Source organism: Salmo trutta, chromosome 13 (assembly GCF_901001165.1).
Source record: "Salmo trutta chromosome 13, fSalTru1.1, whole genome shotgun sequence".
Lineage (NCBI taxonomy): Eukaryota > Metazoa > Chordata > Actinopteri > Salmoniformes > Salmonidae > Salmo > Salmo trutta.
In genome coordinates, this window is record NC_042969.1 from 75,286,494 (window position 1) to 75,307,964 (window position 21,471).

Consider the following 21,471-nt stretch of genomic DNA (forward strand, 5'->3'; position numbering starts at 1 on the left):
AGACAGAATTATTAATAAATAACATGAAAATGTAAAAACTTGCCCCAGGAGGCGATGTGGAACAGAGAGAGTGGTGGATTAAAGAACAAAAGAAGTGAAGAGGGGAGAGAAAGAGGAAGAGGAGGAGAGGGGGCAGCTAACTAGCTACAGGAGTGAGTGTGAGATGTGTTGTAATAAGTTGTGCTGCTGTTGTGTGTTGACAGTGAGAAGGTGTTGAAACTAGTTTACAGATCACAGGAAGATGAGAGGAAGATGGGGAGAACGGAGTGAGAAGTCAAAAAGAGTGAGGAGAAAACTCAGGAGAAAACAGAGAGAGATGGAGAGGGAGGACAGAGAGAGATGGAGACGGAGGACAGAGAGAGAGGTGGAGAGGGAGGACAGAGAGAGAGGTGGAGAGGGAGGACAGAGAGAGATGGAGACGGAGGACAGAGAGAGAGGTGGAGAGGGAGGACAGAGAGAGATGGAGAGGGAGGACAGAGAGAGATGGAGAGGGAGGACAGAGAGAGAGGTGGAGAGGGAGGACAGAGAGAGAGGTGGAGAGGGAGGACAGAGAGAGAGGTGGAGAGGGAGGACAGAGAGAGAGGTGGAGAGGGAGGACAGAGAGAGAGGTGGAGAGGGAGGACAGAGAGAGATGGAGACGGAGGACAGAGAGAGAGATAGAGATGGAGGACAGAGAGAGACAGAGAGGGAGGACAGAGAGAGAGAGATAGAGACAGAGGACAGAGAGACCACAGGGCCACAGGGTGCCACAGGGTTCAATTCTCGGGCTGACTCTCTTCTCTGTATTCATCAACGATGTCGCTCTTGCTGCTGGAGATTCTCTGATCCACCTCTACGCAGACGACACCATTCTGTATACTTCTGGACCTTCTTTGGACACTGTGTTAACTAACCTCCAGACGAGCTTTAATGCCATACAACTCTCCTTCTGTGGCCTCCAACTGCTCTTAAATGCAAGTAAAACTAAATGCATGCTCTTCAACCGATCGCTGCCCACACCTGCCCGCCTGTCCAGCATCACTACTCTGGGCGGCTCTGACTTAGAATACGTGGACAACTACAAATACTTGGGTGTCTGGTTAGACTGTAAACTCTCCTTCCAGACTCACATTAAGCATCTCCAATCCAAAATTACATCTAGAATCGGCTTCCTATATTGCAACAAAGCATCCTTCACTCATGCTGCCGAACATACCCTCGTAAAGCTGACCATCCTACCGATCCTCGACTTCGGTGATGTCATCTATAAAATAGCCTCCAACTGTCACGTCCTGACCAGCAGAGGGAGTAATTGTATTATATTTGGTCAGGACGTGGCAGAGGGGTATTTGTTTCATATGGTTCGGGTTGTGTGTGTTATTTAAGGGGTGTTTGATTTATGTAGTCTGGGGTTTAATAAAGGACAGGAGGGAGAAGACCTTATCCAGTCATAATGTGAGGTGGATGAAAGACAGGAGGGAGAAGACCTTATCCAGTCATAATGTGAGGTGGTTAAAGGACAGGAAGGAGAAGACCTTATCCAGTCATAATGTGAGGTGGATGAAGGACAGGAGAGAGAAGACCTTATCCAGTCATAATGTGAGGTGGATGAAGGACAGGAAGGAGAAAACCTTATCCAGTCATAATGTGAGGTGGATGAAAGACAGGAGAGAGAAGACCTTATCCAGTCATAATGTGAGGTGGATGAAGGACAGGAAAGAGAAGACCTTATCCAGTCATAATGTGAGGTGGATGAAAGACAGGAGGGAGAAGACCTTATCCAGTCATAATGTGAGGTGGATGAAGGACAAGAGAGAGAAGACCTTATCCAGTCATAATGTGAGGTGGATGAAAGACATTTACATTACATTTTAGTCATTTAGCAGATGCTCTTATCCAGAGCGATTTACAGTAGTGAATGCATACATTTCATACATTTTTTCTCCGTACTGGTCCCCCGTGGGAATCAAACCCACAACCCTGGCGTTGCAAACACCATGCTCTACCAACTGAGCCACATGGGACAGGAGGGAGAAGACCTTATCCAGTCATAATGTGAGGTGGATGAAGGACAGGAGAGAGAAGACCTTATCCAGTCATAATGTGAGGTGGATGAAGGACAGGAAAGAGAAGACCTTATCCAGTCATAATGTGAGGTGGATGAAAGACAGGAGGGAGAAGACCTTATCCAGTCATAATGTGAGGTGGATGAAGGACAAGAGAGAGAAGACCTTATCCAGTCATAATGTGAGGTGGATGAAAGACATTTACATTACATTTTAGTCATTTAGCAGATGCTCTTATCCAGAGCGATTTACAGTAGTGAATGCATACATTTCATACATTTTTTCTCCATACTGGTCCCCCGGTGGGAATCAAACCCACAACCCTGGCGTTGCAAACACCATGCTCTACCAACTGAGCCACATGGGACAGGAGGGAGAAGACCTTATCCAGTCATAATGTGAGGTGGATGAAGGACAGGAGAGAGAAGACCTTATCCAGTCATAATGTGAGGTGGATGAAGGACAGGAAAGAGAAGACCTTATCCAGTCATAATGTGAGGTGGATGAAAGACAGGAGAGAGAAGACCTTATCCAGTCATAATGTGAGGTGGATGAAGGACAGGAAAGAGAAGACCTTATCCAGTCATAATGTGAGGTGGATGAAAGACAGGAGAGAGAAGACCTTATCCAGTCATAATGTGAGGTGGATGAAGGACAGGAGAGAGAAGACTTTATCTAGTCATAATGTGAGGTGGATGAAGGACAGGAGAGAGAAGACTTTATCTAGTCATAATGTGAGGTGGATGAAGGACAGGAGAGAGAAGACTTTATCTAGTCATAATGTGAGGTGGATGAAGGACAGGAGAGAGAAGACCTTATCCAGTCATAATGTGAGGTGGATGAAGGACAGGAAAGAGAAGACCTTATCCAGTCATAATGTGAGGTGGATGAAAGACAGGAGAGAGAAGACCTTATCCAGTCATAATGTGAGGTGGATGAAGGACAGGAGAGAGAAGACTTTATCTAGTCATAATGTGAGGTGGATGAAGGACAGGAGAGAGAAGACTTTATCTAGTCATAATGTACTGAGGTGGATGAAGGACAGGAGAGAGAAGACCTTATCCAGTCATAATGTGAGGTGGATGAAGGACAGGAGAGAGAAGACTTTATCTAGTCATAATGTGAGGTGGATGAAGGACAGGAGAGAGAAGACTTTATCTAGTCATAATGTACTGAGGTGGATGAAGGACAGGAGAGACAGGAGAAAGACAGCTAGAGATGAAGTTACGGTCAGTAGGAAAGGTAGAAGGAGCCTTGCGTACTGTACTGATGTTGAGATGTGCAGGTGTCTGATGCCCGGTGTGGGAAACTGGCGGGAGTTGATGTAGGAGACCTTCCTCAGAGCAGCGTTCATGTTCTCCAGATCCTCTCCCTCCATCACCAGGATCGACTGGGCTGGGTTGAAGTGGAACTGAGCGAGAGAGGGAAGAGAGAGACAGAGAAAAATAGAGAGAGAGAAAGAGAAAGAGAGCACATCAGACTTGACCACAGTTTAACACACACTGAAACAATTGTGTCTGAGTGTGTCGAGATATGTGTGTACAACATAAGTGTGTGTCTGACTGAGTGTGTTTGAGTGTACATCACGAGTGTGTGTTCATTCTTCTTCTCTGTTTCAGGGATCATAAGCCTCTTGTGTTGCTCAGACACACTCAGACACAGCTCTGGGTCCCAGTGGACATGATGCATTGAGTCTCAGTTTCACAGAAGAGGCTTTATGCTGCCAATACAACAGCCTCATTCATACACAGCAGCAAAGACACTACGCTTCAGGGAGCTCTCTCCATATCATTTTATCCCTCTGCCCCCCCTCTCTCCTCTCATCCTCGCCTTCTCCTGTGATTGCATTGTCAAGCGTCCCAACTGATCCTAAACACTGTCCTTAAGCTGTACTGGACTCAGGAGACCCGTTGAAAAGGGTCGCCACAAAAAGAAAAGGAAATAATTTGAAAAAGATCAAGTGAACTAGCTCTGCCTTTTTACCTCTCTCTCTCTCTCTCTCTCTCTCTCTCTCCTACTCTTTCTCTCTCTCCTCTCTCTCTCTCTCTCTCTCTCTCCTCTCTCTTTCTCTCTCTCTCTCCTCTCTCTCTCTCTCTCTCCTCTCCTCTCTCTCTCTCCCTCTCTCCTCTCTCTCTCTCTCCTCTCTCCTCTCTCTCTCTCTCTCTCACACACACACACACTCTCTATCTCTATCATAAGGCCTCTCTCTCTTCCCACTCTTCTCTTTATCTCCTCCCTCTCTCTGTATTGGGAGATGAATCAGCTTCAGCTTGAAGGTGGGAGGAAGAAAAGATGGAAGGGGGATATGAAGGGGGTAGGGGAGGAAAGAGAGGGAAGGGAGGGGAAACGAAGTGTTTTAACATATGTTTGAATCTATACCGAACAAAAATGTAAAGTGTTGGTCCCATAATTCATGAGCTGAAATAAAAGATCCAAGAACAAAAAGCTTATTTCTCTTAAATGATCACACTTTTGTTTACATCCCTTTGCCAAGATAATCCATCCAAATGCGCAGTTTTGTCACACAACACAATGCCACAGATGTCTCAGGTTTTGAGGGAGTGTACAATGGGCATGCTGACTGCAGGAATGTCCACCAGAGCTGTTGACAGATACTTTAAGTGAATTAGTCTACCATAAGCTGCCTCCAACGTCGTTTTAGAGAATTTGGCAGTACGTTCAACCGGCTACACAACTGCAACCACGTGTAACTACGCCAGCCTAGGACCTCCACATCCGGCTTCTTCCCCTGTGGGACCCTCTGAGGAGGGGTGTGGTGCTGCTGAGGAGTACTTCTGTCTGTAATAAAGCCTTATTGTGGGAAAAACAAATTCTGATTGGCTGGGCTGGGCCTTTTCCCTTCCAGGCCCACCCATGGCTGACCCCTGCCCAGTCATGTGAAATCCATAGATTATGGCCTAATTTATTTACTTAAATTGACTGATTTCCTTCTATGAACTGTAACTCAGTAACATCTTTGAAATTGTTGCATGTTGAGTTTATATTTTTGTTCAGTGTATACAGTGCATTCGGAAAGTATTCAGACCCCATCCCTTTTTCCTGGGTAGGCAGGCACAGCCATATTCTAAAATGGATGAAATACTTTTTTCCCTTATCAATCTACACACAATACCCCAGAATGACAAAGCGAAAACAGGTTTTTAGAAATGTTAGCAAATTTATAAAAAAATAAAAAGATGAAATACCTTATCTACTAAGTATTCAGACCCTTTGCTATGAGACTCAAAATTGAGCTCAGTGCATCGTGTTTCCATTTATTATCCTTGAGATGTTTCTATAACTTGATTGATGTCCACCTGTGGTACATTCAATTGATAGAACATGATTTTAAAAGGCACACACCTCGATATATGAGGTCCCACAGTTGACAGTGCATGTCAGAGCAAATATCAAGCTATGAGGTCGAAGGAATTCTCCGTAGAGCTCCAAGACAGGATTGTGTCGAGGCACAGATCTGGGGAAAGGTACCAAAAATGTTCTGCAGCATTGAAGGTCCCCAAGAACACAGTGGCCTCCATCATTCTTAAATGGAAGAGGTTTGGAACCACCAAGACTCTTCCTAGAGCTGGCCGCCCAGCCAAACTGAGCAATCGGTGGAGAAGGGCCTTGATCAGGGAGGTAACCAAGAACCCGATGGTCACTCTGACAGAGCTCCAGAGTTTATCTGTGTTAATGGGAGAACCTTCGATAAAATTTGACATTTCAGTTTTTTATTTGTAATAAGTGTGCAAAAAATTCAAAAAACCTTTTTTGGATCTTTCTTTATGGGGAATTGTGTGTAAATTGATGAGGGAAAAAAACAATTCAATTCATTTCAGAACAAGACTGTAAGGTAACTAAATGTGGAAGGGGGGTCTGGGGTCTGAAGGGGCTTGAATACTTTCGGAATGCACTGTATCAGCATTTGAATGTGTTTGTGAGTCTGTGTCTGTGTATTTGTGTGTGTGTGTGTGTGTATTTGTGTGTGTGTGCGTGTGTGTGTGTGTGTGTTTCTGTTGCCTTACCTTGATGCCCTTGCCCAGGCTCTCCAGTGAGTTGATGTCCAGTCCTTCTTTACAGGCCTGTAGACAGGAGATGACCTTCTGGCTCTCTATCTTCCCTGGCCTGATGGTCAGCCCTGACAGACTGCCCCGGAAGTACTGTGTGAACCGCGGCTTCGTCACCTCACCACCTACACACAGAGGTGACAGTTCAAGAATATTAACTAAATACAGTTCCACTATTATTATATAGAACAAAATGAAATCCTTTCAGAACCCTCAATAGCCAATGACTAAAAAGTCAGTAATATGAGTGACAATAGCACACAGTAATCCCACTGTTAATGGCCTTCGGACGCTTCAGGTCTCCCAGTATGCACTTCAAACAGACATGTCCTGAGTCCACCCCCCTCTCTGCCACTACTAATGTACTGTCTGTGACATTACTAGGCATATGGGCTGGTGACATGCCACTGATTCCAGGTCATTTCTCAGACCAGGAGGTTTAGTGTGTTTCACTGTGAGCCTGTTGGCAGCACCACACCACATACAATTCTAATTGCCTTCAGGAGATCATTAGGAGAGAGAGAGAGAGAGAGAGAGAGAGAGAGAGAGAGAGAGAGAGAGAGAGAGAGAGAGAGAGAGGGTTTAAACTGCAGCCTGGCCCCTGCCTGGCCTCACATGCTCTGGGTAGGCAGGCCCTTCCCTTCAGCATGCGCTCCATGGTCTGCGTGATAAACACACACAGAGTGCATGCTCTCAATCCGCTGGCATGAAGAATAGTCCATTGACTGTATTGACACATTCTGATCTTTTTCCATTAAACTTCATTCTATTTTCCTTCCCTTATTACTTGTTCATTTCTTTCCCTCTAAAATGCCAATTCCATCACACAGTTTCACATCCCCATTCTGTCAATCCTGTCACCGCTAGCTCAGAGAAGCTATGCATTATGCTAATGAGCACTTATAAAACGATAATGTAAAATGAACAAATCAAGTCGCAAATTCCTTCACAGCCAAGGAGAATAATCATTCTTCAGCTGTGATTACCCCAGAAAGCAGCCAGACTCCTCTTGAAGTTTGAACCAACTTTCACTAGAGCTTGTCAGTGGAACATTGAGCTCGTCAATAAGGCGGTCGCTCGCAGCTAAAGCCTTTGAAAAGGCAATGGTCAGAGCTAATAGCACTGTGTAAAGATAACAGGGTGGTTACTGAGGGCTTAGTTCCCTTCAGGGAGGCCTAATGGTCGCTGACCTACTCCTCTATTCAAGGTCTTCTAATCCCTTCTTCAGGGCTACACAACTCCATCAGCCATTCAACTCTATCAGCCATTCAACTCCATCTGCCATTCAACTCTATCAGCCATTCAATTCCATCTGCCATTCAACTCCATCTGCCATTCAACTCCATCAGCCATTCAACTATATCTGCCATTCAACTATATCTGCCATTCAACTCCATCTGCCATTCAACTCTATCAGCCATTGAACTCCATCTGCCATTCAACTCCATCTGCCATTCAACTCCATCAGCCATTCAACTCTATCAGCCATTCAACTATATCTGCCATTCAACTCCATCTGCCATTCAACTCCATCTGCCATTCAACTCCATCTGCCATTCAACTCCATCAGCCATTCAACTATATCTGCCATTCAACTCCATCTGCCATTCAAGTCGATCAGCCATTCAACTCCATCTGCCATTCAACTCCATCTGCCATTCAACTATATCTGCCATTCAACTCCATCTGCCATTCAACTATATCTGCCATTCAACTCTATCAGCCATTCAACTCCATCTGCCATTCAACTCCATCTGCCATTCAACTCGATCAGCCATTCAACTCCATCAGCCATTCAACTCCATCAGCCATTCAACTCCATCAGCCATTCAACTCGATCAGCCATTCAACTCGATCAGCCATTCAACTCCATCTGCCATTCAACTCCATCTGCCATTCAATTCCATCTGCCATTCAATTCCATCTGTCATTCAACTCCATCAGCCATTCAACTCCATCTGCCATTCAATTATATCAGCCATTTAACTCTATCAGTCATTCAACTCTATCAGCCATTCAACTCTATCAGCCATTCAACTCTATCAGCCATTCAACTCCATCAGCCATTCAACTCCATCTGCCATTCAACTCGATCAGCCATTCAACTCGATCAGCCATTCAACTCGATCAGCCATTCAACTCCATCTGCCATTCAACTCCATCTGCCATTCAATTCCATCTGCCATTCAATTCCATCTGCCATTCAATTCCATCTGCCATTCAATTCCATCTGCCATTCAATTCCATCTGCCATTCAATTCCACCTGTCATTCAACTCTATCAGTCATTCAACTCCATCATCCATTCAACTCCATCTGCCATTCAACTCCATCTGCCATTCAACTCCATCGGCCATTCAACTCCATCGGCCATTCAATGAAAGAGAAGAAAAAAACTGCAGTCATGGCAGCTGAAAGGAGAAAAAAAGGACCCGCCCGTTGTCTCTCCTTTCCTTTCCTCCTCTCTTATCCTCTCTTCTCCTCACCTCCTCTCTTCTCCTCACCTCCTCTATTCTCCTCTCCTCATCTCCTCTCCTCCTCTCCTCCTCTCTTCTCCTCACCTCCTCTCCTTTTCTCCTCTCCTCTCTTCTCATCTCCTCTCCTCCTCTCTTCTCCTCACCTCCCCTCCTCCTCCTCACCTCTCCTCTCCTCCACTCTTCTCCTCACCTTCTCTCTTCTCTTCACCTCCTCTCCTATCCTCCTCTCTTCTCCTCACCTCTCTTCACATCTCCTCTTCTCCTCTCTTCTCCTCACCTCCTCTCTTCTCATCTCCTCATCTCCTCTCCTCCTCTCCTCCTCTCTTCTCCTCACCTCCTCTCCTTTTCTCCTCTCCTCTCTTCTCATCTCCTCTCCTCCTCTCTTCTCCTCACCTCCCCTCCTCCTCCTCACCTCTCCTCTCCTCCACTCTTCTCCTCACCTTCTCTCTTCTCTTCACCTCCTCTCCTATCCTCCTCTCTTCTCCTCACCTCTCTTCACATCTCCTCTTCTCCTCTCTTCTCCTCACCTCCTCTCCTCTCCTTCCCTCCTCCTCACCTCCTCTCCTTTCCTCCTCTCTTCTCCTCACCTCCTCTCCTCCTCTCGTCTCTTCTCCTCACCTCCTCTCCTCTCCTCTCCTACCGTCCTCTCTTCTCCTCACCTCTCCTTTCCTCCTCTCTTCTCTTCATCTCCTCTCCTACCCTCCTCTCTTCTCCTCACCTCCTCTCCTCCTGTCCTTCCATCCTGGCCTGATCTATCTCTGCACATCATTTAGGGCTACGCATCATTAGACACATTCATACAGTCATTTAGCTAATAGTAGGCTCTACTGTAGGAGAAGTGACCTTTTATCCATTTTTAACTGGGCATCAGGCTTTGTTGGAGACAGCTTGATTGTATCTCCACTTTTCAACTTCATTGTGCATTGAAGATGGATTAAAAGCTTCCGGCAGTTAGGTTCATTCACTGTCAAAAATACACATTATGCACACAGCACTTCGAAGACAGCCATTGTTATCTTTGGTCTGGAGAGAGAAAATCTGACACTACTTGTCCAGTCGGCCTAATTGATCGATTCCCACGGGGGACCAGTACGGGAAAAAAATGTATGAAATGTATGCATTCACTACTGTAAGTCGCTCTGGATAAGAGCGTCTGCTAAATGACTAAAATGTAAATGTAAAAAATGTAATCAACTGTCAGGCCAGATGCCCAAAACATTTTCTCACATTGAACCAGTCAATAGGGGCACATAACAGGGGCAAGACATTGGTTGCGGATCGTCATCATTTTTATCATCGTCATCATTTTCCAGCCAGGTCACCCATGTTACACGTCAGTATTCGATGTCCATCCATGTCTGAGGACATTGGGAGATGATGTGTAAACCGGCCACTGGGGGCAACAGTGAGCGCTGTTACCTTTAAGTAGGTTTCAGTTTTGCCAAGGTGCTGTGGATGGGCAAGGCAGACATACGTAAGCATCTGGTTCCAGTCGAAGGTTTGGACACACCTTATCATTCAAGGGTTTTACATTGTAGAATAATAGTGAAGACATCAAAACTATGAAATAACACATATGTAATCATGTAATAACCAAAAAAGTGTTAAACAATTCAAAATATATTTTAGATTTTAGATTCTTCAAAGTAGCCACCCTTTGCCTTGATGACAGCTTTGCACACTCTTGGCATTCTCTCAACCAGCTTCATGAGGTAGTCACCTGGAATTCATTTCAATTAACATGTGTGCCTTGGTAAAAGTTAATTTGTGGAATTAATGCGTTTGAGCCAATCAGTTGTGTTGTGACAGGATAGGGGTGGTATACAGAAGATATCCCTATTTGGTAAAAGACCAAATCCATATTATGGCAAGAACAGCTCAAATAAGCAAAGAGAAATGACAGTCCATCATTACTTTAAGACAAAACATTTCAAGAACTTTGAAAGTTTCTTCAAGTGCAGTCACAAAAACTATCAAGTGCTATGATGAACTGGCTCTCATGAGGACCGCCACAGGAAAGGAAGACCTAGAGTTACCTCTGCTGCAGAGGACAAGTTCATTAGAGTTAACTGCACCTCAAATTGTAGCCCAAATAAATGCTTCAAAGTTCAAATAACAAACACATCTCAACATCAACTGTTCAGAGGAGACTGCGTGAATCAGGCCTTCATGGTCGAATTGCTGCAAAGAAACCACTACTAAAGGACACCAATACGAAGAAGAGACTTACTTGGGCAAAGAAACATGAGCAATGGACATTAGACCGGTGGAAATCTGTCCTTTTGTCTGATGAGTCCAAATTTGAGATTTTTGGTTCCAACGGCTTTGTCTTTGTGAGACGCAGAGAAGGTGAATGGATGATCTCCGCATGTGTAGTTCCCACCGTGAAGCATGGAGGAGGAGGTGTGATGGTGAGGGAGTGCTTTGCTGGTGACACTGTCACTGATTTGTTTAAAATTCAAGGCACATTTAACCAGCATGGCTACCACAGTATTCTGCAGCGATGCGCCATCCCATTTGGTTTGCGCTTAGTGAGACTATCATTGGTTTTTCAACAGGATGACCCAACACACCTACAGGCCGTGTAAGGTCTACTTGCCCAAGGAGGAGAGTGATGGAGTGCTGCATCAAATGACCTGGCCTCCACAATCACCTGACCACAATTGAGATGGCTTGGGATGAGTTGGACCGCAGAGTGAAGGAAAAGCACCAACAAGTGCTCAGCATATGTGGGAACTCCTTCAAGACTGTTGGAAAAGCATTCCAGGTGAAGCTGGTTGAGAGAATGCCCATATGTGTTATTTCATAGTGTTGATGTCTTCACTATTATTCTACAATGTAGAAAATAGTAAAAAAAAAACTTGAATGAGTAGGTGTTTCCAATCTTTTGACTGGTACTGTATATATTGTTTTGTTTGTTGTTGTAATCTTACTCCCTCCCCCCCAATATCGTGATTGTATCAAATTGTAATCCAATTACAATCTTGTTTCATCGCTGCAACTCCTCAACGGGCTCGTAAGAGGCGAAGGTCGAGTCACGCGTCCTCCGAAACGTGACCCACTTAACTTAACCCGGAAGCCAGCCGCACCAATGTGTCGAAGGAAACACTGTTCAACTGACGACCGAAGTCAGCCTGCCACAAGGAGTCACTAGAGCGCGATGAGCCAAGTAAAGCCCCCCCAGCCAAACCCTCCCCTAACACGGACAACTCTGGGACAATTGTGCACTGCCCTATGGGACTCCCGTTTACGTCCGGTTGTGACACAGCCTGGGATCAAACACCGCGATGTAGTGCCTTAGACCGCTGCGCCACTCGGGAGGCTGAGATATTTGTTTTGTCATTCAGAGTTAATGCCTAACCTTAAACATAACCTTAAAAATTCTGAGTTAATACCTAAACTTAACATTAAACACTTTGAAATTTGACGTTTGAGAAACATCTAATTCTGACATGAGACAGAGCTAGTTGCATTTTCATCATCATCATTGTCATTGTAATTGTCATCATCACCATCATCATCACCTTGCCAGCAGGCGCCCACAGTGAGCTGTACGTCAATCTGAGAGGGGTGGATCGGCCAATCGTCTGTCACCAGGTAAGGGTCGTAGGTCACTCCGTCCACGTAGAGTGTCACCACAGGAAATTCCACGTTAATGACGTAATAGTGCCACTCCTTATCACAGATCTGCATCGGAGAGAGAGAGAAAGAGAAGAGGGAGAGAGAGAGAGAGGTGAAATAACAGTGTTCCACCACAGCAGCAAGATTTGTGACCTGTTGCCACAAGAAAAGGTCAACCAGTGAAGAACAAACACCATTGTAAATATAACTTATAAATATACTTGTAAAAATACTTGTAAATATAACTTATACCTTATTTATTTTCCCTTTTGTACTTTAACCATTTGTACATCGTTACACCACTGTGAGCTGTACATATATATATATACATAATATGACATTTGAAATGTCTTTATTATTTTGGAACTTCTGTGAGTGTAATGTTTACTGTTAATTTTTACTGTATTTTCACTTTTGTATATTATCTACCTCACTTGCTTTTTGGCAATGTTAACATATGTTTCCCATGCCAATAATAAAGCCCCTTGAATTGAATTGAATTGAGAGAGAGAGAGAGAGAGAGAGAGAGAGAGAGAGAGAGAGAGAGAGAGAGAGAGAGAGAGAGAGAGAGAGAGGGAGAGGGAGAGGGAGAGAGAGAGACAGAGCAAGAGAGGGAGATCGAAATAGAAACAGAGAGCGAGTGAGAGAAAGTGAGAGAGAGAGGGTGAGAAGAAGAATGAAAGAGAGAAATAGTGAAAGAAAGAAAGAGAGAGAGGGAGAGAAAGATAGGGAGATAAAGAGAGAGAGAGGGAGAAACTGAGATGCACTTCCTAACCTCCTGCCAAATGTATGACCATATTAGAGACACACATTTACCTTAGATTACACAGATCCACAAAGAATTAGAAAACAAATCACATTTTGATAAAGTCCCATATCTACTGGGTGAAATACCACGGTGTTCCATCACTGCAGCAAGATTTGTGACCTGTTGTCACAAGAAAAGGGCAACCAGTGAAGAACAAACACCATTGTAATTACAACCTATATTTATGTTGTATTTACAGTGGTGTTTGTTCTTTATTGGTTGCTGGATGTGCACACCGTTACAACACTGTATACAGACATAATATGACATTTCTAATGTCTCCATTCCTTTGGAACTTTTGTGAGTTTAATGTTTACTGTTCATTTTATATTGTTCATTTCACTATTTTTCATTTTCTATTTCACTTGCTTTGGCAATGTAAACATATGTTTCCCATGCCAATAAAGCCCTTTGAATTGAATTGATAGGGAGAGAGAGAGAGGGAGAGAGAGAGAGAAAAGGGGAGATATAAGAAGTTAGATAAACATAAGTACAAGACGATCCATCAGCTCTTTGTTTATAAGGAGAACATAATTACCGTTGTGAGGCAGTTACAGTATAAAGGCTTCTGCTGGGTCTGTCCATTGGTTGTGGTTTAGGGAGAGCTGATGGAGGTTTAATAGCCCCCTTGCAGAGTGTCTGTCTGACGGGGGCTGAGAGCCCTGGGTGGGGCTGAACGCACTTCTAATGGTGCCCCTGCTAGGACAGCAGATGGGTGAGCCGTCACCTCAGTTAGGACACGACGAGCACTGCACCAAATGTCACACATTCAATGGCTGGCAAGTACAGATGTCAACACACACACGCGCCAACATGCATAAAGCCACATAGTAGAGATGAATAGTAGAAAATAGACGTTAGCCCCACTGTCTCTAGGGGGTAGCTCTGCCACTCTCTAGGGGGTAGCCCTGCCACTCTCTAGGCGGTAGCTCTGCCACTCTCTAGGGGGTAGTCCTGCCACTCTCTAGAGGGTAGCTCTGCCACTCTCTAGGGGGTAGCCCTGCCACTCTCTGGGGGTAGTCCTGCCACTCTCTACGGGGTAGTCCTGCCACTATCTAAGGGGTAGCCCTGCCACTCTCTAGCAGGTAGCTCTGCCACTCTCTAGGGGGTAGTCCTGCCACTCTCTAGAGGGTAGCACTGCCACTCTCTAGGGGGTAGTCCTGCCACTCTCTAGGGGGTAGCTCTGCCACTCTCTAGGGGTAGCTCTACCACTCTCTCTGGGGTAGTCCTGCCACTCTTTAGGGGGTAGCACTGCCACTCTCTGGGGTAGTCCTGCCACTCTCTCTGGGGTAGTCCTGCCACTCTCTAGGGGGTAGCTCTGCCACTCTCTAGGGGGTAGTCCTGCCACTCTCTAGGGGTAGCTCTGCCACTCTCTAGGGGGTAGTCATGCCACTCTCTAGGGGGTAGATCTGCCACTCTCTAGGGCGTAGCTCTGCCACTCTCTCTGGGGTAGCCCTGCCACTCTCTAGGGGGTAGTCCTGCCACTATCTAAGGGGTAGTCCTGCCACTCTCTAAGGGGTAGCCCTGCCACTCTCTAGGGGGTAGTCCTGCCACTCTCTAGGGGTAGCTCTGCCACTCTCTAGGGGGTAGCTCTACCACTCTCTCTGGGGTAGCCCTGCCACTCTCTAGGGGGTAGCTCTGCCACTCTCTAGGGGGTAGTCCTGCCACTCTCTAGGGGGTAGCACTGCCACTCTCTAGGGGGTAGTCCTGCCACTCTCTCTGGGGTAGCTCTGCCACTCTCTAGGGGGTAGCTCTGCCACTCTCTCTAGGGGGTAGCTCTGCCACTCTCTCTAGGGGGTAGCTCTGCCACTCTCTCTGGGGGAGTCCTGCCACTCTCTCTGGGGTAGGCCTGCCACTCTCTAGGGGGTAGTCCTGCCACTCTCTAGGGGGTAGCTCTGCCACTCTCTAGGGGGTAGCTCTGCCACTCTCTACGGGGTAGCCCTGCCACTCTCTAGGGGTAGCTCTGCCACTCTCTCTGGGGGTAGCCCTGCCACTCTCTAGGGGGTAGTCCTGCCACTCTCTAGAGGGTAGCACTGCCACTCTCTAGGGGGTAGTCCTGCCACTCTCTAGGGGTAGCTCTGCCACTCTCTAGGGGTTAGCCCTGCCAATCTCTAGGGGGTAGCCCTGCCACTCTCTAGGGGGTAGCACTGCCACTCTCTAGGGGGTAGCCCTGCCACTCTCTAGGGGGTAGTCCTGCCACTCTCTAGAGGGTAGCTCTGCCACTCTCTGGGGGTAGCCCTGCCACTCTCTAGCAGGTAGCTCTGCCACTCTCTAGGGGGTAGTCCTGCCACTCTCTAGAGGGTAGCACTGCCACTCTCTAGGGGGTAGTCCTGCCACTCTCTAGAGGGTAGCACTGCCACTCTCTCTGGGGTAGTCCTGCCACTCTCTAGGGGGTAGCTCTGCCACTCTCTAGGGGTAGCTCTACCACTCTCTCTGGGGTAGTCCTGCCACTCTCTAGGGGGTAGCTCTGCCACTCTCTAGGGGATAGCTCTACCACTCTCTCTGGGGTAGCCCTGCCACTCTCTAGGGGGTAGCTCTGCCACTCTCTAGGGGGTAGTCCTGCCACTCTCTAGGTGGTAGCACTGCCACTCTCTAGGGGGTAGTCCTGCCACTCTCTCTGGGGTAGTCCTGCCACTCTCTAGGGGGTAGCTCTGCCACTCTCTCTAGGGGGTAGCTCTGCCACTCTCTAGGGCGTAGCTCTGCCACTCTCTCTGGGGTAGCCCTGCCACTCTCTAGGGGGTAGTCCTGCCACTATCTAAGGGGTAGTCCTGCCACTCTCTAAGGGGTAGCCCTGCCACTCTCTAGAGGGTAGTCCTGCCACTATCAAGGGGTAGCTCTGCCACTCTCTCTGGGGTAGTCCTGCCACTATCTAGGGGTAGCTCTGCCACTCTCTAGGGGGTAGTCCTGCCACTCTCTAGAGGGTAGCACTGCCACTCTCTAGGGGGTAGTCCTGCCAATCTCTAGGGGGTAGCCCTGCCACTCTCTAGGGGGTAGTCCTGCCACTCTCTAGGGGTAGCTCTGCCACTCTCTCTGGGGTAGTCCTGCCACTCTCTAGGGGGTAGCCCTGCCACTCTCTCTGGGGTAGTCCTGCCACTCTCTAGGGGGTAGCTCTGCCACTCTCTAGGGGGTAGCCCTGCCACTCTCTAGGGGTAGCTCTGCCACTCTCTCTGGGGTAGCCCTGCCACTCTCTAGGGGGTAGCCCTGCCACTCTCTAGGGGGTAGTCCTGCCACTCTCTAGGGGGTAGCTCTGCCACTCTCTATGGGGTAGTCCTGCCACTCTCTAGGGGGTAGCTCTGCCACTCTCTAGGGGGTAGCTCTGCCACTCTCTAGGGGGTAGCCCTGCCACTCTCTAGGGGGTAGCCCTGACACTCTCTAGGGGGTAGTCCTGCCACTCTCTAGGGGGTAGTCCTGCCACTCTCTAGGGGGTAGCTCTGCCACTCTCTATGGGGTAGTCCTGCCACTCTCTAGGGGGTTGCTCTGCCACTCTCTAGGGGTAGCTCTGCCACTCTCTCTGGGGTAGTCCTGCCACTCTCTGGGGTAGTCCTGCCACTCTCTGGGGGGTAGTCCTGCCACTCTCTGGGGTAGTCCTGCCACTCTCTGGGTTGTCCTGCCACTCTCTGGGGTAGCTCTGCCACTCTCTCTGGGGTAGTCCTGCCACTCTCTGGGGTAGTCCTGCCACTCTCTGGGGGGTAGTCCTGCCACTCTCTGGGGTAGTCCTGCCACTCTCTGGGGTAGTCCTGCCACTCTGTAGGGGTTAGTCCTGCCACACTGTAGAGGTTAGTCTTGCCACTCTCTGGGGGGTAGTTCTGCCACTCTCTAGGTGGTAGTCCTGCCACTCTCTAGGGGGTAGTCCTGCCACTCTCTCTGGGGTAGTCCTGCCACTCTGTATGGGATATCACTGCTCTCCAGACAGTTGTTGGAGGCCTTGGAGACTTGAACCTGTCTGTCTCTGGCTGGGATGGTAAAGGAGGGTGAGGATCCTGCAGCTCCATACAGTACGCTATGGGACTGAGTGGCAAGCCACGCTTTCACTAAAAAGTACCCAGGCCTACAGGCCGACAGTCTACAGCCAGCCTTCTCAGCAGTCCCTCCATGCACACTTCTCAGGTGTCCTCTCCTGCCCCCTCTCTCTCTTCACTCCCTTTCTCTCTCTTCCTATCCCTGCATCATCTCTCTCTCTCTCTTGCTTTCTCCTCCCTCTCTCACTCTGCATGTTTCTTTTTACTCTCCTCTTTTCCTCTCTCTCTCCCTGGGGCTACTCGTTGCCCTGGTTGTAATTCAGTGTAATTGCTCTCTGGCAGACAGACACAGCCCTGCTCTACTGCTCTTTGATCTGCTGTCAGGCTTATCCAGTGATAACCTATAGCATTAGCCTGGATGAGTTAGCATAGGATATACCCCTACTGTCTACTGCATACTGTCTGGACATGCAGCAGCCAGTGTAAACTGCCCACATGGGGCCAATTTTACTCTCTTACAATAATTTCAGTAATCTACATGACGTCCCACTGATGTCTACAGTGAGAGATACATGTCTTGTTCCATTGTGCTTCTGTTATATAAAACCCCACCTTATTGTGGCTATCCAGAGCACAACTGTTCATGACATAGCTATAGTATAAAGCAAATCAAGATTTGGCCCAAATTGTACTAATTGGACTATTTCACAGCTGCTGGCCATGTTGTAGCCAACCAGTGTATTCAGAGATACTGCGATGGTAGTCAAGCCTTAGATGAACAAGTCTGTGTGAAATATCCAGTGGTGCTGGGACTAGTGGTGGTAATATGCTGCAAAGGATAAGATAGTGTCTGGAATTTAGACAAGAAACTTTCATAAGAACATACACATAGTTTGGCAGCACCCCTATTGTTGTGTGCTTCCCACAGTTGAATATTTCAAAGCATGGGGCTCATGGGAGAGTGGTGTCACTGGTAGATGACTTCTTCCAGGCTTCAAAGGGGATGTGGCGGTGCCCAGCGGACCCTGACTCTGCTGGGGTTGGGCGGGCGCTGAGGCTGCCTGCTGCTGGACAGACCTCCAGAGGGTAAGGAGGAATAAACCAGGTTTAAACCACTCTGTTTTTCCATAGCGTACCAGAATCATACAGCAGCTAGCTGATGCAACGGTACAACAAGCAGGACTAGACTATCTCTGTCAGTGTTGGTATATTTCTCATTGTTGGTATGTTTCTCAGTGTTGGTATGTTTCTCATTGTTGGTATATTTCTCATTGTTGGTATATTTCTCAGTGTTAGTATGTTTCTCAGTTGGTATATTTCTCATTGTTGGTATATATCTCAGTGTTGGTATGTTTCTCAGTTGGTATATTTCTCATTTTTGGTATATTCCTCAGTGTTGGTATGTTTCTCAGTTAGTATATTTCTCATTGTTGGTATATTTCTCAGTGTTGGTATATTTCTCGTTGTTGGTATGTTTCTCTTTGTTGGTATATTTCTCAGTGTTGGTATATTTCTCAGTGTTGGTATATTTCTCATTGTTGGTATGTTTCTCAGTGTTGGTATATTTCTCAGTGTTGGTATATTTCTCATTGTTGGTATATTTCTCAGTGTTGGTATATTTCTCATTGTTGGTATATTTCTCAGTGTTGGTATATTTCTCATTGTTGGTATATTTCTCAGTTGGTATATTTCTCATTGTTGGTATGTTTCTCAGTTGGTATATTTCTCATTGTTGGTATGTTTCTCAGTGTTGGTATATTTCTAATTGTTGGTATGTTTCTCAGTTGGTATATTTCTCATTGTTGGTATGTTTCTCAGTTGGTATATTTCTCATTGTTGGTATGTTTCTCAGTGTTGGTATGTTTCTCATTGTTGGTATGTTTCTCAGTGTTGGTATGTTTCTCATTGTTGGTATATTTCTCATTGTTGGTATGTTTCTCAGTGTTGGTATGTTCCTCATTGTTAGTATGTTTCTCAGTGTTGGTATGTTTCTCAGTGTTAGTATGTTTCTCAGTGTTGGTATATTTCTCAGTTGGTATATTTCTCATTGTTGGTATGTTTCTCAGTTGGTATGTTTCTCATTGTTGGTATATTTCTCGTTGTTGGTATATTTCTCATTGTTGGTATGTTTCTCATTGTTGGTATGTTTCTCAGTTGGTATATTTCTCATTGTTGGTATGTTTCTCAGTGTTGGTATATTTCTCATTGTTGGTATGTTTCTCAGTGTTGGTATATTTCTCAGTGTTGGTATATTTCTCTTTGTTGGTATATTTCTCAGTGTTGGTATATTTCTCAGTGTTGGTATATTTCTCATTGTTGGTATGTTTCTCAGTGTTGGTATATTTCTCAGTGTTGGTATATTTCTCATTGTTGGTATATTTCTCAGTGTTGGTATATTTCTCATTGTTGGTATATTTCTCAGTGTTGGTATATTTCTCAGTTGGTATATTTCTCATTGTTGGTATGTTTCTCAGTTGGTATATTTCTCATTGTTGGTATGTTTCTCAGTGTTGGTATATTTCTCATTGTTGGTATGTTTCTCAGTTGGTATATTTCTCATTGTTGGTATGTTTCTCAGTTGGTATATTTCTCATTGTTGGTATGTTTCTCAGTGTTGGTTTGTTTCTCATTGTTGGTATGTTTCTCAGTGTTGGTATGTTTCTCATTGTTGGTATATTTCTCATTGTTGGTATGTTTCTCAGTGTTGGTATGTTTCTCATTGTTAGTATGTTTCTCAGTGTTGGTATGTTTCTCAGTGTTAGTATGTTTCTCAGTGTTGGTATATTTCTCAGTTGGTATATTTCTCATTGTTGGTATGTTTCTCAGTTGGTATATTTCTCATTGTTGGTATGTTTCTCAGTGTTGGTATGTTCCTCATTGTTAGTATGTTTCTCAGTGTTGGTATGTTTCTCAGTGTTAGTATGTTTCTCAGTGTTGGTATATTTCTCAGTTGGTATATTTCTCATTGTTGGTATGTTTCTCAGTTGGTATGTTTCTCATTGTTGGTATATTTCTCGTTGTTGGTATATTTCTCATTGTTGGTATGTTTCTCATTGTTGGTATGTTTCTCAGTTGGTATATTTCTCATTGTTGGTATGTTTCTCAGTGTTGGTATATTTCTCAGTGTTGGTATGTTTCTCAGTTGGTATATTTCTCATTGTTGGTATGTTTCTCAGTGTTGGTATATTTCTCATTGTTGGTATGTTTTTCAGTGTTGGTATGTTTCTCAGTGTTGGTATGTTTCTCAGTGTTGGTATATTTCTCAGTGTTGGTATATTTCTCATTGTTGGTATATTTCTCAGTGTTGGTATATTTCTCATTGTTGGTATATTTCTCAGTGTTGGTATATTTCTCAGTTGGTATATTTCTCATTGTTGGTATGTTTCTCAGTTGGTATATTTCTCATTGTTGGTATGTTTCTCAGTGTTGGTATATTTCTCATTGTTGGTATGTTTCTCAGTTGGTATATTTCTCATTGTTGGTATGTTTCTCAGTTGGTATATTTCTCATTGTTGGTATGTTTCTCAGTGTTGGTATGTTTCTCATTGTTGGTATGTTTCTCAGTGTTGGTATGTTTCTCATTGTTGGTATATTTCTCATTGTTGGTATGTTTCTCAGTGTTGGTATGTTTCTCATTGTTAGTATGTTTCTCAGTGTTGGTATGTTTCTCAGTGTTAGTATGTTTCTCAGTGTTGGTATATTTCTCAGTTGGTATATTTCTCATTGTTGGTATGTTTCTCAGTTGGTATATTTCTCATTGTTGGTATGTTTCTCAGTGTTGGTATGTTCCTCATTGTTAGTATGTTTCTCAGTGTTGGTATGTTTCTCAGTGTTAGTATGTTTCTCAGTGTTGGTATATTTCTCAGTTGGTATATTTCTCATTGTTGGTATGTTTCTCAGTTGGTATGTTTCTCATTGTTGGTATATTTCTCGTTGTTGGTATATTTCTCATTTTTGGTATGTTTCTCATTGTTGGTATGTTTCTCAGTTGGTATATTTCTAATTGTTGGTATGTTTCTCAGTGTTGGTATATTTCTCAGTGTTGGTATGTTTCTCAGTTGGTATATTTCTCATTGTTGGTATGTTTCTCAGTGTTGGTATATTTCTCATTGTTGGTATGTTTTTCAGTGTTGGTATGTTTCTCAGTGTTGGTATGTTTCTCAGTGTTGGTATATTTCTCATTGTTGGTATATTTCTCATTGTTGGTATGTTTCTCAGTGTTGGTATGTTTCTCAGTGTTGGTATGTTTCTCAGTGTTGGTATATTTCTCATTGTTGGTATGTTTCTCAGAGTTGGTATATTTCTCATTGTTGGTATGTTTCTCATTGTTGGTATATTTCTCAGTGTTGGTATATTTCTCATTGTTGGCATGTCTCTCAGTGTTGGTATCTTTCTCAGTGTTGGCATGTCTCTCAGTGTTGGTATCTTTCTCAGTGTTGGCATGTCTCTCAGTGTTGGTATCTCTCTCAGTGTTGGTATGTTTGAGATTGTGTGT

At 45.3% G+C, this 21,471-nt stretch overlaps 1 protein-coding gene across 1 annotated transcript in view; it reads right to left on the reverse strand.

The window, feature by feature from the left end:
- LOC115206534 (calsyntenin-2) overlaps nucleotides 1-21,471 on the reverse strand; it is a 426,005-nt gene that overhangs the window by 21,637 nt on the left and 382,897 nt on the right. The window contains exons 9-11 of the mRNA XM_029773639.1: nucleotides 12,113-12,275; nucleotides 6,071-6,237; nucleotides 3,308-3,456 (exon numbers count right to left, since the gene is read on the reverse strand). Coding sequence (XP_029629499.1) covers nucleotides 3,308-3,456; nucleotides 6,071-6,237; nucleotides 12,113-12,275 — 479 coding nt within the window. The remainder of the gene's footprint in view (nucleotides 1-3,307; nucleotides 3,457-6,070; nucleotides 6,238-12,112; nucleotides 12,276-21,471) is intronic.